This window comes from Octopus bimaculoides, chromosome 9 (genome assembly GCF_046866305.1).
Source record: "Octopus bimaculoides isolate indiv1 chromosome 9, ASM4686630v1, whole genome shotgun sequence".
In the NCBI taxonomy this organism is placed as follows: domain Eukaryota; kingdom Metazoa; phylum Mollusca; class Cephalopoda; order Octopoda; family Octopodidae; genus Octopus; species Octopus bimaculoides.
The window spans coordinates 30,068,011-30,089,665 of NC_142936.1; the positions used below are offsets into that span (position 1 = coordinate 30,068,011).

Here is a 21,655-nt window from a genome sequence, read left to right on the forward strand (position 1 = left end):
ATTGGCTCATGTGAGGGCGACACATGAAATCTTTCTGAGCGGGATCGTTGCCGGTGCCCCTGGGCTGGCTCTTGTGCGGGCGACACATGAGGTTTTTCGAGCGAGATCGTTGCCGGTGCCCCTGGACTGGCTCTTGTGCTGCTGACACATGAAATTTCTTCGAGCGAGATTGTTGCCAGTGCCCCTGGACTGGCTCTTGTGCGGGTGACACATGAAATGTTTCGAGCGGGACGGGATCATTGCCAGTGCCCCTGGACTGGCTCATGTGCGGGTGACACATAAAATCTTTCAAGCGGGATCGTTGCCGGTGCCCCTGGACTGGCTCATGTGCGGGCGACACATGAAATCTTTCGAGCGAGATTGTTGCCAGTGCCCCTGGACTGGCTCTTGTGCGGGTGACACATGAAATGTTTTGAGCGGGACGGGATTGTTGCCAGTGCCCCCGGACTGGCTCATGTGAGGGCGACACATAAAATCTTTCGAGCGGGATCGATGCCAGTGCCCCTGGACTGGCTCATGTGCGGGCGACACATGAAATGTTTTGAGCGGGATCGTTGCCAGTGCCCCTGGACTGGCTCATGTGCAGGCGACACATGAAATCTTTCGAGCAAGATCGTTGCCGGTGCCCCTGGGCCGGCTCCTGTGCGGGTGACACATGAGGTTTTTCGAGCGAGATCGTTGCCGGTGCCCCTGGACTGGCTCATGTGCGGGCGACACATGAAATCTTTCGAGCGAGATTGTTGCCAGTGCCCCTGGACTGGCTCTTGTGCGGGTGACACATGAAATGTTTCGAGCGGGACGGGATCATTGCCAGTGCCCCTGGACTGGCTCATGTGCGGGTGACACATAAAATCTTTCAAGCGGGATCGTTGCCAGTGCCCCTGGATTGGCTCATGTGAGGGCGACACATGAAATCTTTCCGAGCGGGATCGTTGCCGGTGCCCCTGGGCTGGCTCTTGTGCGGGCGACACATGAGGTTTTTCGAGCGAGATCGTTGCCGGTGCCCCTGGACTGGCTCTTGTGCTGCTGACACATGAAATTTCTTCGAGCGAGATTGTTGCCAGTGCCCCTGGACTGGTTCTTGTGCGGGTGACACATGAAATGTTTCGAGCGGGACGGGATCATTGCCAGTGCCCCTGGACTGGCTCATGTGCGGGTGACACATAAAATCTTTCAAGCGGGATCGTTGCCGGTGCCCCTGGACTGGCTCATGTGCGGGCGACACATGAAATCTTTCGAGCGAGATTGTTGCCAGTGCCCCTGGACTGGCTCTTGTGCGGGTGACACATGAAATGTTTTGAGCAGGACGGGATCGTTGCCAGTGCCCCCGGACTGGCTCATGTGAGGGCGACACATAAAATCTTTCGAGCGGGATCGATGCCAGTGCCCCTGGACTGGCTCATGTGCGGGCGACACATGAAATGTTTTGAGCGGGATCGTTGCCAGTGCCCCTGGACTGGCTCATGTGCAGGCGACACATGAAATCTTTCGAGCAAGATCGTTGCCGGTGCCCCTGGGCCGGCTCCTGTGCGGGTGACACATGAGGTTTTTCGAGCGAGATCGTTGCCGGTGCCCCTGGACTGGCTCATGTGCGGGCGACACATGAAATCTTTCGAGCGAGATTGTTGCCAGTGCCCCTGGACTGGCTCTTGTGCGGGTGACACATGAAATGTTTCGAGCGGGACGGGATCATTGCCAGTGCCCCTGGACTGGCTCATGTGCGGGTGACACATAAAATCTTTCAAGCGGGATCGTTGCCAGTGCCCCTGGATTGGCTCATGTGAGGGCGACACATGAAATCTTTCCGAGCGGGATCGTTGCCGGTGCCCCTGGGCTGGCTCTTGTGCGGGCGACACATGAGGTTTTTCGAGCGAGATCGTTGCCGGTGCCCCTGGACTGGCTCTTGTGCTGCTGACACATGAAAATTCTTCGAGCGAGATCGTTGCCGGTGCCCCTGAACTGGCTCTTGTGTGGGATTGTTGTAGGATTTTTGAGCGAGATCGTTGCTGGTGCCCCTGGAGTGGCTTTTGTGCAGGTGACACATGAGGTTTCTCGAGCGAGATGAGCATGGCCGTTGCCAGTGCCGCCTGACTGGCCTTCGTAGGGTTTGTGAGCGAGATCGTTGCCAGTGCCCCTGGACTGGCTTTTGTGCGGGTGGCACATAAAAGACACCATTTCGAGCGTGGCCGTTGCCAGTACCGCCTGACTGGCCTTCGTGCGGGTGACACGTAAAAGCACCCACTACACTCTCTGAGTGGTTGGCGTTAGGAAGGGCATCCAGCTGTAGAAACTCTGCCAAATTAGATTGGAGCCTGGTGTTGCCATCCGGTTTCACCAGTCCTCAGTCAAATCGTCCAACCCATGCTAGCATGGAAAGCGGACGTTAAACGATGATGATGATGATGATGATGATGATGATGATGATGATGATATATATATATATATATATATATATATATATGATATATAAGATATATATATTATATGTATATACATACATGATAACCATTACTCTACATTTAGATATATCAATAAATGCAACAATACTGGGCTTAGTAAATGAATTTGATATCTAAAGGAACATAAACATGATAAAGGTAAATCCTTTTGTCCGCTCTGTACCAAAGAACAGTATCTCATACTGTTCTTAGAGAATTCTCTTATAAACACCTTTAAATAACGCGTTTAACATTGCAAACGTTGACAAAAGCATACCTTTAGTTCCTATAAGTAGTTTCTACCAATCTATAAAATTCGACTTTTGACTGTCTCCTTGCATTTCATTTCCACTACATACATCTATTTACAAGCCTTTAAACTTTATTTCCATTCATCTATTGCACCATATTTCTCTACTCTTAATTTTCTGTTAATTTCTTTCTTCCTCCTCCTTTTCTTTTTCTAAATTGCCTTTGATGTTAAATTTATTAACAGTTTTTAAAAAATAACTTGCTAGCGTTATCTTCATCATATACGCGGTAATCACATTTGGTTAAAATGGCTTATTGATGTGTTTTGTTTCTTTTTTTTTCCATGACGAGATGATTACATTGTTTTACATCATTTTATTCCATCAGGAATAATACCAATGTTTTCTTCGAAACATATGTCAGAAGTATAAAGATTTGAATAACACTTGCATTTAACTCCATTTCTTAATTTATATATATATCTATATACATGTGTGTGTGTGTGTGTGTGCGTGCGTGCGTGTATACAGGGGCGATGGGTAAATTGTCACCATTTCATATTTTTAATTTTGTGCATGAGCATTGTTTTTGATTTTGCCAACTACACAGTATAGCAAGGTCAGTTGGGCACCATCAGTGAGAAAAACCACCATGACACAATTCACTCTGCTAGAAATTTGGAAATGACATGCTATATTATTTGGCATTCGTACCAAAAGCTCCAATATGAACATTTCAGAGTGTTTGGGTGTCAATCTGAGAACATGTACTGAGATTGATAAAAATCAAACAGCTAGTTAACATCATGGTGTTTGGAGTGATCACTAGTGATGGTGACGTTATGCCTCCATTCATTTTCCTACACAAGCCTCAGAGTCAACATGGAGGTCTACATCAAGTGCCTGGAGGAGGCAGTGCTGCCCTGGGTCAAGAGGGTGGTTACTGGAAGACCTTATGTTTGGCAACAGGACTCTGCACCATGCCACACAAGCAGGAGAACCTAGTCATGGCTGTCAGACAATGTCTGCGATCACATCACCCCTAATATCTCACCATCTAAGTCCCCAGACTGCAACCCCCTTTATTATTATGTGTGGGGTACAGTTGAGTGAGAGACTAACAAAAATTCTTGTAACACCAAAGATGAACTGAAGGCAAGGATTATGGAACCATTCGCCAACTTAACCAAGAACGTCCAGAAGAATTGCAAGAAATTCTGAAGTCATCTGGAGGCTGTGGTTGAAGCAAATGGTGATTTTATTAAATAAATTTACTCTTTAGTATTTCAAAGTATTTTCATGTAATTTTGGTAAATATATCTTGAAATGAGATGTCAGTGTTATTTTCATTATTGCATAATTTAGACGACAATTTATTCACTACACCCTATATATATATATATATATATATATATATATATATATATATATATATATATATAATAAATAAATAGATTTAAATGCAGGTGTTATTCAAATTCTTTTACTTCCGACACATGTTAAAATGTCTTATTGACGAGTTTTATTTCGTCATGTCCCTGAAGAGAAGATTACATTTATTTACACCATTTTATTCCTTTGGAATAATACCAATGATAGCTTTAAAACATGTGTCGGAAGTAAAAGAATTTGAATAACACCTGTGTTTAACTCCATTTATTTATTTATATATACTATACAAAATATTTCACGTAAACCCGGAGTTTCTACCTTTAAAAACAAAATGTTACGCCCTTTTTACTTGTGTGATTTTTTGCTACCCTGGTAACTGTTTATCTATTTTTTCTGTGTTAATTGGAAACAAGGGAAAATACACACATCTATTTATATATACATATATATATATATATATACATACACACATACGTATATAAGTATATATGTATACAGAGAATTCATGCTAAATTTGATGATTGTTTTACACCTTTTTTTCAGGAACAGAATACAATAAGTGCCAAAAAAAAATTAAAGAAATATGTACTGGGATCAATTTGTTCAACTGGAACCCTTCAAGGTGATGCCCCTACATGGCCACAATCCAATAACTGAAACAAGTAAAAAGACACAGTTTTGGGGCTAAATCTGATGATATTTTGTCTTTTTTTTTTAGGAACAGCTTGATATATTGGTGAACAGTCAATGACATTGAAGAGTATAAAGATTAAAGTTGTAGTTGAGAAAAAGTTGCTGACATGGAGGACTGAAAGTTATCTGAATACTGGAAAAGAGTTACCTGTATCATGATGATTCACACCAGGCTGCAGCTTAGTGCTCTGTAAACACTGTAAAAGCTGTGAAATGTGACACGAACTGCTGCAATGGAGAGTTCACCAGAGTTCTGCCGCACACCAGTGTTCTTAGCTAAATACTTCTCTTGCATCAGTGGTGCTTCTCCCCAGGATGAAGCCAAACTGCATTTCATTTAGTCTAACTCTCACCACAACTTTCATCACCTGGTCCATCAATTTGATGCCGCTATAATTACTTCTGTCTAAGGAATCTACCTTGCTCTTGTAGCAGCTGACCATGATGCTGCTACACCCGTCACTAAGGATTACATCTTAAATAATCTGATTAACTATATGGGTGACTAGACTGTATCCAACTCTACCAGATATCTTAAGCATCTTAACAGTGACCTCTACTGGACCAGGGTCTTTCCCTGTCTGCATGTCTTTCCTTATCTATCATACTGCTGTCAACTAGGATAGCTGGTCTCTCTGTTGGGTTCACATGAAGGAGACTCTTCATTCTCCACATTTAATAGCCTTCCATAGAGACACTTCTTTTTAGGATGACTAAGAACAAGTATACAATTATGTGTCTATACACACTTCTCTCTCACAGCATCTTGATTCTCTCTAACACACTGCCTGGCAATCCAAAATAACACAAGTCTCTGATCCTCATGCCCCTTCCTTTCGAAGTCAATAAAGATATTAAACTTAGAAAATTGTGTGTGTGTGTGTGTATACACACACACACACACATGCACAAACACACACACAAAACAGAAGAGACAAAACCATGTAAATGCATATGCATGACAAAAAAGAGCACTATTGTGTGAATGTGTGGACATTTATACATACAAATGAATCATGAAGGTGTTCAAGTTATGAATGATATCAAAAGTAATATGATTGTGATCTGATCTGCAACTAGAAGTAAAAACTAATACAAGAAAATTATGCGCATAGATACAGAATAGTAGAAAAGAATATTGGCAGCCCTTTATATAGAAATGGCAGACGGTACAGTATAGGTGAAAATCTTAAAAGAAGAATGAAATTACATATTGACATTTTCTTCATTTAAATACATTTAAGCAGGGAAAGAGAACATATGAAAGGAAGCTGTTAAAAAATTTCAAGCAAAAAAATTTCAGAAATGAGTAATTGTTACTAAGGTAGTAATTTTCCTCTTCATCTTTAAAAATGAAACAATTTCAATATTTACATATACATTGTGCTTTGAACAGTTTTGATCTCCATTTGTCATCAGGTGTCTTGACTAAATTCAAACTAGGAATGGCTTGCTTCTATCATTTCTGACAATAAAAAATGTTTAGGAAGAACTCATTTAAGCTGCAATGGGTAGTATCACATATATCAAGGAGCTTCTTTTGCCTTAACCTCCTTGGGTTGGTCAGACGAAATGCAATACCAGTATAGCAGAGATAGACAACACAATGAAAGAGTTGCCAAGAAAATCAGCAATGTTTGATTCAAAAACCTCAATGCAACCCTGCACCATTAGGTGTGATGGAGGGCTTTGACTTCCAGTTGAGTTTATCTGGCCTTATCTGGACAGACACCATTTTTGTCTTGTCAGAGTGTCCATCTACTTTCCACACACCAAAGTGGTGGTGTCACTTTAATTACCAATGGCCCAGATGCGAAATAAATATTATTGGTTTACATGATTATCTGTAGTAGATAGTTTTTTATCTGACTCAATTGAAACTAGGAACTTTATTTCTATGTTACAAGTCATAATACTCTTATCCATTGTGCCACTAAACCCTTGGCTTAGAAATAAAGGTTCCTAAGTCAAACTCAGTTGGTACTATGTACATGTTCAAAAGTAAGATGCATGGTGACAATAGGAAATAAAACTACTTGACACATCAGAGATGTAAATATAAAACAAATATTTCATGTTTGCAGATGAGGGTATTAGCCATCAAAATTACACTCATATGTTAGTTGGTTTTTTAGTATTTTAGATACATTTTCATCAAGCGATAGGTGTTTGGCTGAGAAGAAACTAGAAAATTTGCATTTTGATATTATGTTGAGTATAAACTATGTTCAACAAAGAATTGTCATCTCAGAATTGTATAGATGATGTTACGAGATTCTAAATTTTAAAGAGCTTCCTTGTTTATAAAGTTTAGATTATACGATATAAATGTATTTAGTTTGAATTAATGATTAGATTTTCAAATTACTCTTGCTTCATTATTAAGATATTTTGGAAATCTGAAAACTGGAACTCCAATAAAGTAGAAAAAATGTTAAGGAATTTAAAGATGTTCTTTTCAAAAATATGCTTAAATAGACTACAGAATGTTTAAATTTTCAAATATTTTTTACAAGAGTAAAATTTTGATAAAGAAACAAGAAAAATAATTCTAATATCAGAATTTCATTATGATTGGAAGCATCTTCTTTTTACTTGTTAACATTAAGAACAGTTACACATAAAGGTAATAAAAGCTGGCTCCATTAGTCTAATTAATGAGTTCTTCCACATTAATGAATTAATGCAATTTTGCTTGGGGACATCTAAATACTGACACATTAATATCAGATTTTATTAGAAATTTCACTTTCCTTGGTACCAAGTGGAAACATTAAAAATATATTCTTGTATTATTTCTCAACATTCTAATTTTCTGCTTTTTATCTGTTTTCAGAATTTAATGCCATTGTTGTCAAAATCTTTGATCCAATTTATGCCTTTCATTACAATTCTTAATATCACTTCCAAACAAACTTTCTGAAAAGATATAGATTTTCAGGCGGCAGGGAGGGGGGAAAGAGAGAGAGAGAGGGGGTGGGAGAATTTCTGATTTTGTTCTATCATAGAAATAACAAAACCACTCACATCCTTAAGCTTCTCCTCGTATCTTTCTTGTGCTTCAAACCATTTCAACATGCTGGGTCGAGCACCCAAGGATTGTCGAGAATATTCACGAGAGAAATGAGAAGCAAAATGTTTATTCTTGTTATGTCCTGTACTATTCCACCGAGGCTGAAGACATTTTTCTTGGTTAGTTTGGGAATCACCATTTTCCTGTTATACGACACAAGCATATTTGAAACATAATAATAAAGCAGAAAATTTCCTTTGGTTCATTAACAGATAGCAAATAACTGTTCTTTGATGAAATATTGCTAAGAAAAGATATTAAAAAAAATAACATCCAATTTTTTTCTGATACCTTCATTGTATGTAAATATAATATATTCAATTCAATCTGAGGTTTAACTTTTTCTTGCTTAGAGGCCAAATATTTGGATTCTGTTGTCAGATAGTCCTTCACAGAGATAGGATACTAGAATATTTTCTTGAATAAACTAAATAATAGTCTCCAGAATGTAATGCTTCAAAGTTCAACCACCATCATCAAATTTTGATGCATTTCAATTAGCCTTAGGTTTGAAATAAAATCTTAAGAAATGGGACTTATCATAAAAAAAAAACTAACACTAGTTTTTTTTGTTTTTTTTGTGTAACTGACAAAAGTGCAGAACTATTTTCTCCCTTAATAAGTATCTTAAATTCTTAAGGTAAATACATGTGCATTTAAATCCATGCAGTAAAGATTAATTAAACCAAAAGCGGAAACTTAATGATATTGCATTTTTAAGGAAGGGAATATTATATATTTAGAAGGTTTAGGAATAATCAGATTTGTGTTAATTGGTATGATGAGAAAGGGTTGTCAGTATCTATCTTATATTAGATACAGTTATGTATAATTCATTCAAAGGGTTTTTGCAAAAGATTTTAACTCAGTTGCAAGGATATGAATAAAAGTTTTGAGAAGAAAATTGTAAGCTGAAATTTAGATAACTACAAGCGATATTTGAGAAACAAGAGAAAATTATTTTCAGAATTTTTTAAACAAAATTTGACTAAAAAATAATAAAGAGAGAGATTGATTTACAGTTCTATATTTAAGAGATGAGAAATTATGTACATTATTTGCATTATTTACAACTGACGGATATTTGTCCTCATCTTGTTTGTTGTTAACACAACGTTTCAGCTGATATACCCTCCAGCCTTCATCAGGTGTCTTGGGGAATTTTCGAACCTGGGTTCTCGTTCCTAAAGTATTTTTTGATGTCATTATTATTATTATTATTATTATTATGCAGGTTACTGCCTGGAATTGAACTCGGAATCTTGGGGTTAGTAGCCCGTGCTCTTAACCACTACACCATATGCCTGTGGGCAATTATGGAGTGAATTTTTGGGCTTATAAATCTAATATTCTCCTATATTTCCTTAATACTGGTTCCTATATGCTGTTCATATTTGCACTCAGTCTGCTTAGGAGGTTGTTGTGTCCTAGCATATGTGCTGCTTCTTTTAGTTTTTGTATTTTCCAGTGGTGTTCTCTGTTTATTATTTTAACTTCATCCAACAGGGGGAGGTGGTCTCCATTTTTCCATACGTTAATAACACGCCCCAAGCTGACCTTCACTGGACGATACCTCAACTTCAGCTCCCACCATGCATACAGTGTAAAGAGAGGGATTTCTCAGTGCCTAAAACATCGAACAATGAATATAAGTAGCAATCATGATACCCACCACGAAGAAATGATCAAGCTCAGTAACAATCTAATAAGAAAACTAAAAGAAGCAGCACATAAGCTAGGACACAAGAACCTCCTAAGCAGACCAAGTGCAGATATGAACAGCATATGGAAACCGGTATTAAGGAGAATATTAGATTTATAAGCCCTAAAATTCACTCCATAATTGCCCACAGGTATATGGCGTAGTGGTTAAGCGTGCGGGCTATTAACCCCAAGATTCCGAGTTCAATTCCAGGCAGTGACCTGAATAATAATAAATAATAACAACATTGAAAAATACCTTAGGAATGAGAACCCAAGACAGCTGATGAAGGCTGGAGGGTATATCAGCTAAAACGTTATGTTAACAACAAACAAGATGAGGACAAGTATCCGTCAATTGTAAATAATGTAAATAAAGAGATTGATTTATTTACAAAATAAACAGAAGAGTTTTGTTGAAATACAAATATTAACTTAAAATGAAAATTTAAGAAAATCTAAAACAAAAATTAGAAAAATTCAGGCATTTCTTTGATAAATTATTTTAAACAAAAAATAATATAATCAAATAATGAACACAGAGTAATGACATAGACACATTTACTGTAACATGAAACTTGTACATTTACATATATTATGATAACCAAAAAATGGAAAGAGAAAAGAATGATGATAAAAAGTGTATTATTCAAACATATAACTTCACACATTGAAAGCTAAATGTATAAGAGAAAACAAGTATCTAACAAAGATTTTCATGGAGCATTCAACAACCATGTAAATGATATGTTACCAAACACAACAAACTTAAGTAGCTTTTTTGATAAGAAATCTACTCAGTTAGTCCTTATCGTGAAGTTATGAGAATGGTTATTCTCCCAGGGTTGTCATCAACATATTTATGTATATTTTTTTCTATTATTTAATAGACAAAAAAAAACTATATAAGATACTATTTTGATATAATTAATATATATATATATAAACAGCTGAAAAAAAGTATAAAACTTTTTTTTAGATTACACAGTACAAACTTTCATCAGTGACTGATTTGAAATAGTTGCATATTAGTGGACATACCCTAACATGGAAACCAAAGAAATAACTTGGCATATATTCTGAATATTATACTTTGTTTTAGTGTCTACTTAAAAGAATATTCCAAATAACAAAGAGTACTCCTTCCATACACACACACACACACGAGAGAGAGAGAGAGAGAGAAAGAGAGATTTTTACTTGATAAATAAACGTATGTTTTATGTACATTTATACTGAATGAAAAGAAAATTATAAAACAGCAATAAGGAAAAGTAGATCAAATAGAAAGTAGAAAACTTAATGAAGATTAATGACAGTTTTATCTGCAAGACAACAAAAGAACTTGATATCAGTCACAAATACAATCTCAAGTACAGACAATATTCAGTTGGGAGATAACAGTTTACTCAAAGTAGCTGCTCTCAGTTTCCATCATGCCTCAAGACAGTTCTGAAATTTGGTACATGCATTTCTCACTGTGTACCTCAAAACATCTCCAAACTTAAATTTTGCCTAAATACCCTCACTCTCTCTACCTCTTTCTGCATGTGTGTATGTGTTTTTCCTTTCTCAATTCTGTTCCAGGTTTTCTATAAGAAGGAGGCCATTAGCATATAATAGTTTGCAAGGGCAGCAGGTCTTATTCCTCTTCTGACCAGGAGGGCAATGAAAAGGAGGAGACTGAGAACCAAGGCTTTGTGAACTATTTGTAATCTAAATTTATCAGTGTACTCATGTCATCTATATCCATCCACCCACTAGGACAATTATTGGGTAGAGTCCTCAGATACTTCCTACATATAGTCGTATCAGAAGTAACTGTCATTAGATTTTCCGGACGGATTCTCAAACATAACCAACTGAGACTGTGATATCATCCCGTGATCTTGTTTTTGGTCTACCCCAAGGTTTCTGCTGGATGGCTCAGCTTGAAGAATCTGCCTTTCCTGTGACATTCTAATCACATGTCCATAATATTGGAGCTGGAACCTCTCAATGTAGAGAAACTCCCTGATCTCTGAGCTATGCACCCTCTCGAGTAATGTTACTTCAGAGACCCTTCAGATGAACCCCGTTTTGGTCACTTGTATTCGTGATCATACTCTTTTGGTCATTACCCAACATTCATAACCAAAGGTGAGGATAGGCATGCAAAGTGAATTGAAGAGAATGAGTTTGGCTTTTTTTAACCAACTTCTCTTCTGAGGACTGAATGCTGGAGCTGGTGCACCTGCATTTCTAGTATCCATTTCTATCTTTCCACTGCTCATGAATATGGTCCTATGATACCTAAAATTCCCCACTTGTCTTAGTTGCACTGGGACAAGTTTCTTGAAAGGACCAATATCTTGATCTCCACATCACTCATTCTCATCCCAGACTTAGAGACTTACTTGGCTGCAAACCTGTTCAGTACATGCTGGATATCACCTTCTGATGAGCCAAATAGCACCATGTCATCAGCAAACATCAGCTGACCGATCCTAACACTCACCAGTTATAATACCACCAGTTGTAATGGGTTGTGGGCATTAATTAAGGACAGATATGGTGCAGGGGCACATACATAGGTAACATGCTTTTAGGGCTTCATTTTTGTTTAAGTAGACAGGTTTTGTCAAGCACTGTAGATTAGTAAGCATTTCAGTCTTTTGTCATCTCCATGCACTTCAACATCTGAAGGTCATTCTTCACCACTTTATACCGTATTTTTCTGAGACTTCCTCTTCCAAATGTTCCACTCACTTTAAGCAACCAGCACTTCTTTATGCAGTTGTTCTTGTTCATATGCATCACATGACCACAGCAGTGCAGTCTTCTCTCGTGCATTACATCTGACACCTCTTAGGTCCCATCTTTCTCTCAACACATTTGTGCTTTGTCATATATGCAAATTGACATTGCCCATCCAAAAGAGCATAAGAAAAAATTATTGCACTCACTTGCTGAACATGAACAGCATGCAACTAAAACCCTCACAATACTTCAGTTCTCAGTGACTACCAATCCTCTTGGAAGCTCAAGTTCTATTTCCATATCTAGGATGCTGCTGCTACACAGACTGCATCGAAGACTGACCATTTGAATTACTAGTACAAACTTGCTAAGTCTTACCAACCCCTGGACCTAAGATGTGTTGTCTCCTCTTTCTGCTTTTTCTACCACTATTACAGTAGCCATTCTCTTCAGAACTGGCTGGTAATGTGCAGAACCACTTAGAAACTCTCAGTTCACTCACCTCTATTTCCTATATCATATCCCTTTCCCAGAGTACCACACTATGGGCACAGTCACTTCTCAACCAAATTAAGAATCCTCCACCACCCTGCTTTGGCTTTTATTTGATTAGAAGTTACTAAAAATTTTGCTTTCATTATCTACTTTGATATAGACAAAATATGGTGGCTTTATGCTAGGTGATAGGATGATTAAGTATGATCTGGGGAACAAGAACAGATATCTTGCTGTAGAGGAGAAATAGTTACCTCACTAAGCACACATGTGACCTTTAATATACATTTACTTATTTAATTAACTAAAAGCATCACTATAATATGATTGTTTATGTATAAAGTGCACAATGGTAACGAAATAGCTAATGAGCTTAAAATCTAATCTTTCAAATATTTTTATTAATCATCTGAGCACAATTATAAAGTTAGAAGAGAATAAATATTTCTATACTTAAAGATTTATTATGCTTATCTTCACCCTAAATAGAATGTTACATATTTTTAACCTGCTAAATATACTAAACTTTATATGCATTATAATGTTCTGTGCTGTTATTTGAAATACATACAGCAATGACTAATAGTAAAGCATTATGGTAATAGTTTCAATGTATGTTGAAAACACAAAAAATAATTTTTATAGTGAAAATGATCATAGTGAAATTTCAAGGCAATTAAAAAATTGGTAATAGAAAATAGTGGAAAGTACATAAATGGTATGGTTTTCATTGAGGAATCAAAGATTTGAATTTTTTAACAGATGGGATTATAAAAGTGGTTGCAAAGTAAGATTGTTATTTATTTCTTTTTATAAACAAGATCTATTTCAAAAACCCAAAGAATACCTCTTTTGGAGTCGATGTTTGAAATTCTCTCTCATTTCCAAATGTTGACCATCGCTTATGCTTTGAAGCAGGTTCAGGTTTAGTAGCAAAATCAGAAGAGGTTTCAACTTCTCCAAGGTTTACAAGGGCCGGTTCACTACCCCGTCGAACATGTAAAGTAGGACCTGTTAGGAAAAAGAAAAACTGTTCATTAAAATCCAATCTTTCCGGTAAATCATTCAGAATAACTAAATATGAATATGTCTACAAAATTATGGCTTATCTGTATAAAAATTTTGCAATTTAATTTTTTTTTTGTAATAAAAGGAAATTAGGAAAAGGTAAGTTGGCACACATGGAAGAGTACTGGACAAAATGTAATTAGTTTACAGTCTCACATTTTAGTATTCAAACAGAATCAGAGTCAATAAAATAAGCACTCATACTAGAATCAATTCAATTCGTATCTCTCGTACAAATCTAATCTTCTGTTTAGTTAATAGAAATTATGATAAAACATAAAACTTTGCATGCAGTTAATACTATTTGCAAAAGCTAGCCCAGCCTTTCATCATTAGGGTTCAGTAAGTACCTTTCATACACTGGTGTCGATTCAATTAATCACACTTCAAGATCATTATTATAATGAAGGTTATATTACCTGAAAGAACATCTTCTAAAGTGACAACAACACCATTATCTGTTTGACTGGATGCTTTAAAATCTCCATTGCTAGAATTAGTGGGACCATTATTATTTTGGAAGATATCTGGACTTGAAGTTCCAACAGAGCTTGCACTAGCTCCATCTCCATTGTTGAATACATGGTTCCTCTCTGTTTCATCATAAATGGCTATCAACTATAAGAAATTAAAAGAAAACACTGAAATAATAATGTCTAAAAAAATTTAAATTAAAAATTAAGAAAATGGAAATAGTATTAACTTTCAATTTCACATCCAATTATTTATGTTAACATTTTTCCAATGTACAAATGTTTGCAAACTTGCTGAAGGGCCAATACATTGCCATATATCCAGCACCAAAAATATTGCAGTCTTTCTATAGAAAGAATTTATTACATGGAAAAACTATGGATCCATGAACATTTCATTATTATTATTGATGTTTATAGTAAGGGGTGCAGACATGGTTTCATGGTTTAGAAATTCATTTCACAATCATGAAGTTTCAGGCTAAATTTTATTGCATGGCAACTTGGGAAGTATATTTTACTATAACCTCTGATCTACCTAATCCTTGTGTAAGAACTTGAATAGATGTAAAGTGTGAATGCTCTTCAGACAAACTGTACCTGTAATTCAAAAGCTAGCCTTTTGACATGATGTGTCACACAGATTCTGCTAATACAATATTTAATGAATAGGGAATTCAATTGATTGAAAAAGATGATCCATTCCCTTTTTTTTTTTTTTCTACTTTCAGTGAAGAATCAATGTGATCCCGATCTGAAAAGAATGTGCAAATAGTTGAAATCAGCCTCATATTTACCTTAATATTCATTATTGACACAATTTATCAAAAAGAGCAAAAAGTTTTACTTAAAATATTGTTTCACTGCCATGAGCATTTATTATAGAATGTTTTAATAAAATAATAATAATAATGGTAATTTCTTTTATTTGAAACCAAGGAAACAGATGAGGAGGGGGACAGTACAAAGAAGGACACAAAGTGTGAGATTTACATGGAACTGAATGATAAAAAAAAATTGTAGAAAATATACACGATATACAGTAAAAACAAAAGAAAAGAAACATTCATAGTATGCATCAGTAAAGAAAAAAAGGGAGGTAGTGATGTAATCCTCCAGAAATGAGAGGACCTCTACAGCCAATCAAGGAGTCCAACTATCAAAGATCTCCTTGACTACCAAGAGCAAGTGCTCTCTCCCATTCTTGTTCTCTGACTCACAGGTCTATACTCAGAGTGATGCCATTCACCCTTGTGAGTTTTGCCACCTACATCCACCTTTCAATAAATTTGCTCAAGGATAGCACCTCTCTCATCACCCACATTTTTCTTTACAAAGGAAATTTGAAAAAGTTGATGAGTCTACCAAAGAGGAATGTCTCTGATCTCACCACTTTCAGCCAGACAATTTCTTTTGCCATAACTACCAGACAAAGGAAAATTGCCTTACTTGCCTGATTAAGGGATAGTAGTGGGGGTGATAGATGGAACCATCCCACATGCTGGTTGACATAGCCTCACTAGTCAATAATGGTTGGACATTGAACAAGTGTGTGCAGAATGGTTTCATTGCTCTGCATACATCTCAGATGAGCCTGTCTGACAGCACATCCATGACTGCAGAGTTTATCTTGAACTGGTAGCATCCTTTCGTAGCAGTGCCAGGTTTCTGGAAATTATCACTGAAAGTCCTTGATTGGAAAGTCCTTCAGAGCAGACTAGATAGTTCATTTATGACGGTGCCCAGAACCTCCAAATTTATTGTCACACTTTATTACCAATAAACTTCTACAGATTGCTTAAGTAGAACATCCACTGCAGGTGGAAAGACATGCCTCATGAATGGCGCTCACACATTCACTGTCTAGGAATCATTGCAGATGGCACAATCTCAACATGTGTCTGCACATCAGCAACCACAGCATGCCTCAGCAACCTTGCAGAGTGCTGGCAACAGAATGACCTCTTGACCATTGGAACATATGCCTTTCACAAGAAACTAAATAAGATATTCCAACCTGATCAAGCAGTAACTAGGGCAAGGCATGACAGTCAGGTGCCCAACCTTTCAGAGACAGCATCCTTTCAGCCCATTTCTGGGTAAGACTGGCCACTCTGTTCATCACCTCATCTCAATTATTAACCACATGGAGGTTGGAACCAAATCAGATCCCAAGCAGTTTAAATGTTCTGTCAGTTCAGTGCCCCAAAGCACCATCTGACAGCACGGACCTACCTCTCCAAGTACCCAGTTTTGAGCCTACTGGCTTGTTGGCATTGATTTTGGTCCCTGCCACCATCTCATATTCCTTTAGAATGGTGTTGACCACCTCCACTTTGGAGACATTCAACACCATGACAGTAACATCATGTGCATATGCCAACACAGTCTTTCTAGATCCTAGTTTGAAAGGGATGCAGCTCAATTGCTTCAACTTCTGCAGTAATGAATGGCTTGAGAGTCAGCATGTACAAAAGAGGCAAGAGTAGGCAGCCCTAACACACTGAACATGTGATGTGAAACAGTTCCAGCAGGTGGTCATTTACTTTCATCACTGAGCAGGTACCACTGTGCATTGCAGCAATCCAACTTCTTAAAATAGTACCAAACCTGGAAGATTTCAAGATGGCTTTCAAGTAACAATGGTCAACTCCACAGAACACTTTCAATTGATCAAAATTGATCAAAATTGATCAGAGCCCCACCAAAGCCAGCTCTGATCTCAGCCCTCTCAAGAATGTGGGAGGGAGGCCAGCTTTATGCAAGGAGATGAGGAGATTACAGTGAATGTGGGTGGAGGGGAGACAGTGCAGGTTCCTGTGAGGGGTCTGCATGACAACTCACATATAGTAAAGGAAAGTTGGAGAGAGAAAGAGAAAATGAACAGTAGGAGTTACAAGAGATAAGGGCGATGTGGGTGCCCAGGTAAGCCCACAAGGCACAGACAGAGTAGGCAGACTGCCAAAATGGGTAGGGTTGAGGGGTAAATGTAACAAGAGCCATGAACTGAGGATGCAGAAAAGTGGGGTGGCAAGCAGTAGGAGCAGTAAAAATGATATAATCACTGGGAGGGAGGACAAGAGAGAATTATAACATGGTTGGGTAATCTGTGGGAGCTGGGGGGAAGGAGGAAAAGACAGGTACAATACATGAGGTGGGAGAAAGTCACAGTAATGAGTGGAGAACTGGAAACAGAACTTACAGAACTCAATTTCACTGAGCAGGGCAAGTCTTTTCAAGAACCTCATATTACCAGAGGTCTTTTGCCATGTCATCTTTCACCACTTCATCAAATGTCTTCCTCTTCTGCAAGTTCCAGCTACATTAAGTGAATGGCACTTTTTTTATACAGCTATTCTCATCCATATGCATCACATGCCCACACCAGTGCAGTCTTCTTTCTTGAATGCAACATCTGATTACTTTTCTACACAGTTTTTTTTTTCACTCAGCTTCTTTGTATTGATTTTTTAACATATTCATACTGCGCAACCAATGCAGCATGCTAAAGGACCATACCTCACCACCATGCAATACAAGCTTCTAACACAAGCATCATACAATCTGCCCTTCACTCTTAGGGAAAAGATCTTCATTGTTAAAACCAGTTTCTATTCTACCAACTATACTTTCAGAGCAACCACTTCCCTTGCTTAATTTGTCACTTGGGTAATGAAAGCAATCAACTACTTCTAGTGAGCCATCTGAGCATTTAAGAGAATCATTAATGTACTGACCAACATGTTTGTTGAAATCATCAGCAGCATTAATGAAATCGCTGCCACTCATTGTTGAGGCAGTCTGCAGAAGAGTCTCATACAAGCAATCTTTTTTTCTTCTGGCAGTACACCTGTGGGACGATTAGTCCTAGCATAATTATTCTATCACATAAACTGACTACCTCTATTATCTGTCCATCTCACAGCTAACAGTACACCTACTACACCCTTTCCATCACTATTGCTCACCCCAAAGATTTTGAACTACTGTCTTTAACCCATGAAGAATTCCGCTGAAGATCCCTTCCATCTTAACTCTTGCACACAAGACACATTGACTGCGCCAGCATCTTTGCAATCTCACAAGACCTACCTTTCAAGACCTACCACACAGCCACTCCTGCACCTATATATATATATATATATATATATATATATATATATATATACATATATATATACACACACACACACACACATACATACATATATACATACATAAATATCTGCATTCTTTTATTTTTTTATATGTTTCAGTCATTTGACTGCAGCCATGCTGGAACTCCGCCTTTATATGAGCAAATCAAGCCCTGGACTTATTTTTGTAAGCCTAGTACTTATGCAATTAGTCACTTTTTGCGGAACCACTAAGTAATGGAGACATAAACACACCAGAATCAGTTGTCAAGCAATGTTGGGGGGGGGGGGGGGAACACAGACACACAAACAGATACATATACATGTAAATTCTTACTATATATATATATATATATATATATATATATATATATATATATATATATATACGATGAGCACTTTTCAGTTTCCATCTACCAAATCCACTCACAAAGCTTTGGTCGGCCTGAGGCTACAGTAGAAGACACTTGTACAAAGGTGCCACACAGTGGGACTGAACCTGGAACCATGTCGTTGGTAAGCAAGCTACTTATCACATATTATATTTATATATATACATATATATAGTATGCATACATATAAATTATATATATCTTGTATTAAAACAGCTGCTGAATGACTCAAGTGTGGATATGATATATCTTGACTTTGCAAAAGCCTTTGCTAAAGTGGTCCATGGTATGATATGTCACAAACTGTGTGATCTTGGTATATGCGGAAAACTTGGAGAATGGCTACACAACTTTCAAAGGGTAGATGTCAGGCAGTCGTGGCCAATGGGGCCACCTCCAAGGAAACACAAATAGCAAGTGGTATTCCACAGGGCACTGTTTTGGGGCCACTGTTGATCATAGTGGCCCTCTCAGACATGCTCTCGGCTGCTCAGAAAGCCACCCTTGCTAGCTATGCAGGTGACACAAAAATCTCTCAGACAATACAAAATCTGCAACGAGAGTTGGATGTAATATACAGGTGGGTTGAGGATAACAACATGCAGTTTAATGCAGGAAAATTTGAGGCCCTATGCTACCAGCACACAAAGCTAAATGACATGCAGCCAGGATACACAGGCCCAGGAGGAAGTGAAATCCCTGAATCAAAATCAGTGCACGACCTGGGCACTGACATGAGCAATGCTGCATCTTTCCAAGTGCATATTATCAATTTGGTAATAAAATGCAGGCGGCTGACTGGCTGGATCCTTCAAACTTTCAAAACAAGAGAAAAGGAGACATTGATGATCCTCTGGAGGACATACATTCTCAGCCGCTTACACTATTGCCCACAACTATGGTCACCACACAATAAAAAAGCCATGGCGGAAATCTAAGCAATCCAACAAAGCTACACAAAGAAAATTGTCTCGATGCAAAGTATCAGCTACTGGGAAAGACTGAAAGAATTAAAACACTTCTCCCTGGAACAAAGGCGGGAGAGATATGCAGTGATATACATCTGGGAAATCCTAGAAGGCCTTGTACCAAACTTTGGCATTGAAAGTCACTCAAACTGCAGAACAGGGTGCCACTGCATAGTGCAAAAGATCCCAGCTTCGCCTTCAATATACAGGACCAGGTACTTGCTTTAAGGACCCACAGCTCTTTAATATCCTTCCAAAATGCCTGAGAGACCTGCATCGTGTGGATGTAAGTGTCTTTGAAACAAAACTGGATCTCTTCCTGTTACAGGTTCCAGACGAGCCTACCTCATGGCAGGAAACACAGATGGGGGCAGCAGCATCAAACTCCCTCATTGACTAAATGTCACATATCAGAGGAGGTTTCAAATAATGGCGTAGCTCAGTCAATGGTGGTGCACCAGCATGACCACAGCTTTGGAGCAGAAACATTTTAAAATAGATATATAAACACATATATACATACATATATGCAATATATATATATTATATTTATCTTATGATATTTACTTTACTTTATATTATACTCATTTATTGTGCTTTTAATTATTAATTTTTCTATATGTGATAGTGGATTTTCATCGATGAGTTCTTGATAATTGGTTATTTTCCCTAAAACTATATATTTTATATATACTTTATCTATAAGGCTCAATTTAATTTTAATTTTTTATAAATTGATTTTAATTGAGTTTTTTGCCTGTAATTTTGGATTTTGTCCCTAATATTATTATTATTATATATATATATATATATATATATATATATATATAAGGTGAAGTATATTTGCCACTTAAATGTGGCTGACCCCTAAGGGTGGACGTTACTGTTGCTTTTAGCCCCAGGAGAATATCTCCTCCAGCTGGCTATAGACATACATGTGTCCTGTCTGTATTTGCAAAGGGAAGTCATCCTTCCCATCTTGATCTGCGATACGTATGGACTCGAGTTTCTGGGTATTTTCCCGTCCTCAGCGTACAACAATCGCCGACCTTCGATGCAAAAGATATTCCTTTGCAAATATATATAACTTTTTCCAGTGAAATTATTCACTGATCTCGAAAAAGTGAAAACAAGCAATGTTAAATCTCTGAACAAGGTATTAACAGTGACTGCACGACAAAGTGAAGTATATTTGCCACTTAAATGTGGCTGACCCCTAAGGGTGGATGTTACTGTTGCTTTTAGCCCCAGGAGAACATCTCCCCCAGCTGGCTATAGACACACATCTGTGTCCTGTCTGTATTTGCAAAGGGAAGTCATCCTTCCCATCTTTCAAGATCCCATTTTTCGAGATCAGTGAATAATTTCACTGGAAAAAATTGCAACAACTACGCTCAAATGTTTTGCTCACGATCCACCAGCACAAGTGCCAGTAAGGCGACGCTGGTAACGATCACGCTCAAATGGTAATTTTTACGTGCCGCCGGCACGGAAGCCAGACAGCTACTCTGGCAGTGATTCTGCTCGGATGGTGCCGTTAGCACTCCACTGGCACGGGTGCCAGTCATCAAATATGGTTCAGTTTCGATTTCACTTGCCCCAATAGGTCTTCGCAAGCAGAGTTTAGAGTCCAATGAAAGAAGGTTGGCATGGGTGCCAGTCGTCGAATTTGGTTCGCCTTCGAATTCGATTTTACTTGCTTCAACAGGTCTTCGCAAGCAGGGTTTTGTGTGCAAAGAAGGAAAGGTACGCATAAGTGGGCTGGATGAATCCCTGGTAAAGGCGATGGGTTATGGTCTCACTTGTCTTGCCGGGTCTTCTCATGCACAGCATATT

General features: G+C 38.0%; 1 protein-coding gene across 39 annotated transcripts in view; it reads right to left on the reverse strand.

Moving 5' to 3' along the window:
• LOC106873313 (partitioning defective 3 homolog) overlaps nucleotides 1-21,655 on the reverse strand; it is a 220,470-nt gene that overhangs the window by 101,684 nt on the left and 97,131 nt on the right. For 22 of the 39 annotated variants that reach the window (XM_014920633.3, XM_014920631.3, XM_014920632.3 and 19 more), the window contains 3 exons: nucleotides 14,270-14,468; nucleotides 13,630-13,793; nucleotides 7,802-7,990 (listed from right to left, as the gene is read on the reverse strand). In XM_014920633.3, coding sequence (XP_014776119.1) covers nucleotides 7,802-7,990; nucleotides 13,630-13,793; nucleotides 14,270-14,468 — 552 coding nt within the window. The remainder of the gene's footprint in view (nucleotides 1-7,801; nucleotides 7,991-13,629; nucleotides 13,794-14,269; nucleotides 14,469-21,655) is intronic. The other 17 variants (XM_089358161.1, XM_089358150.1, XM_089358156.1 and 14 more) reach the window with 1 other exon arrangement.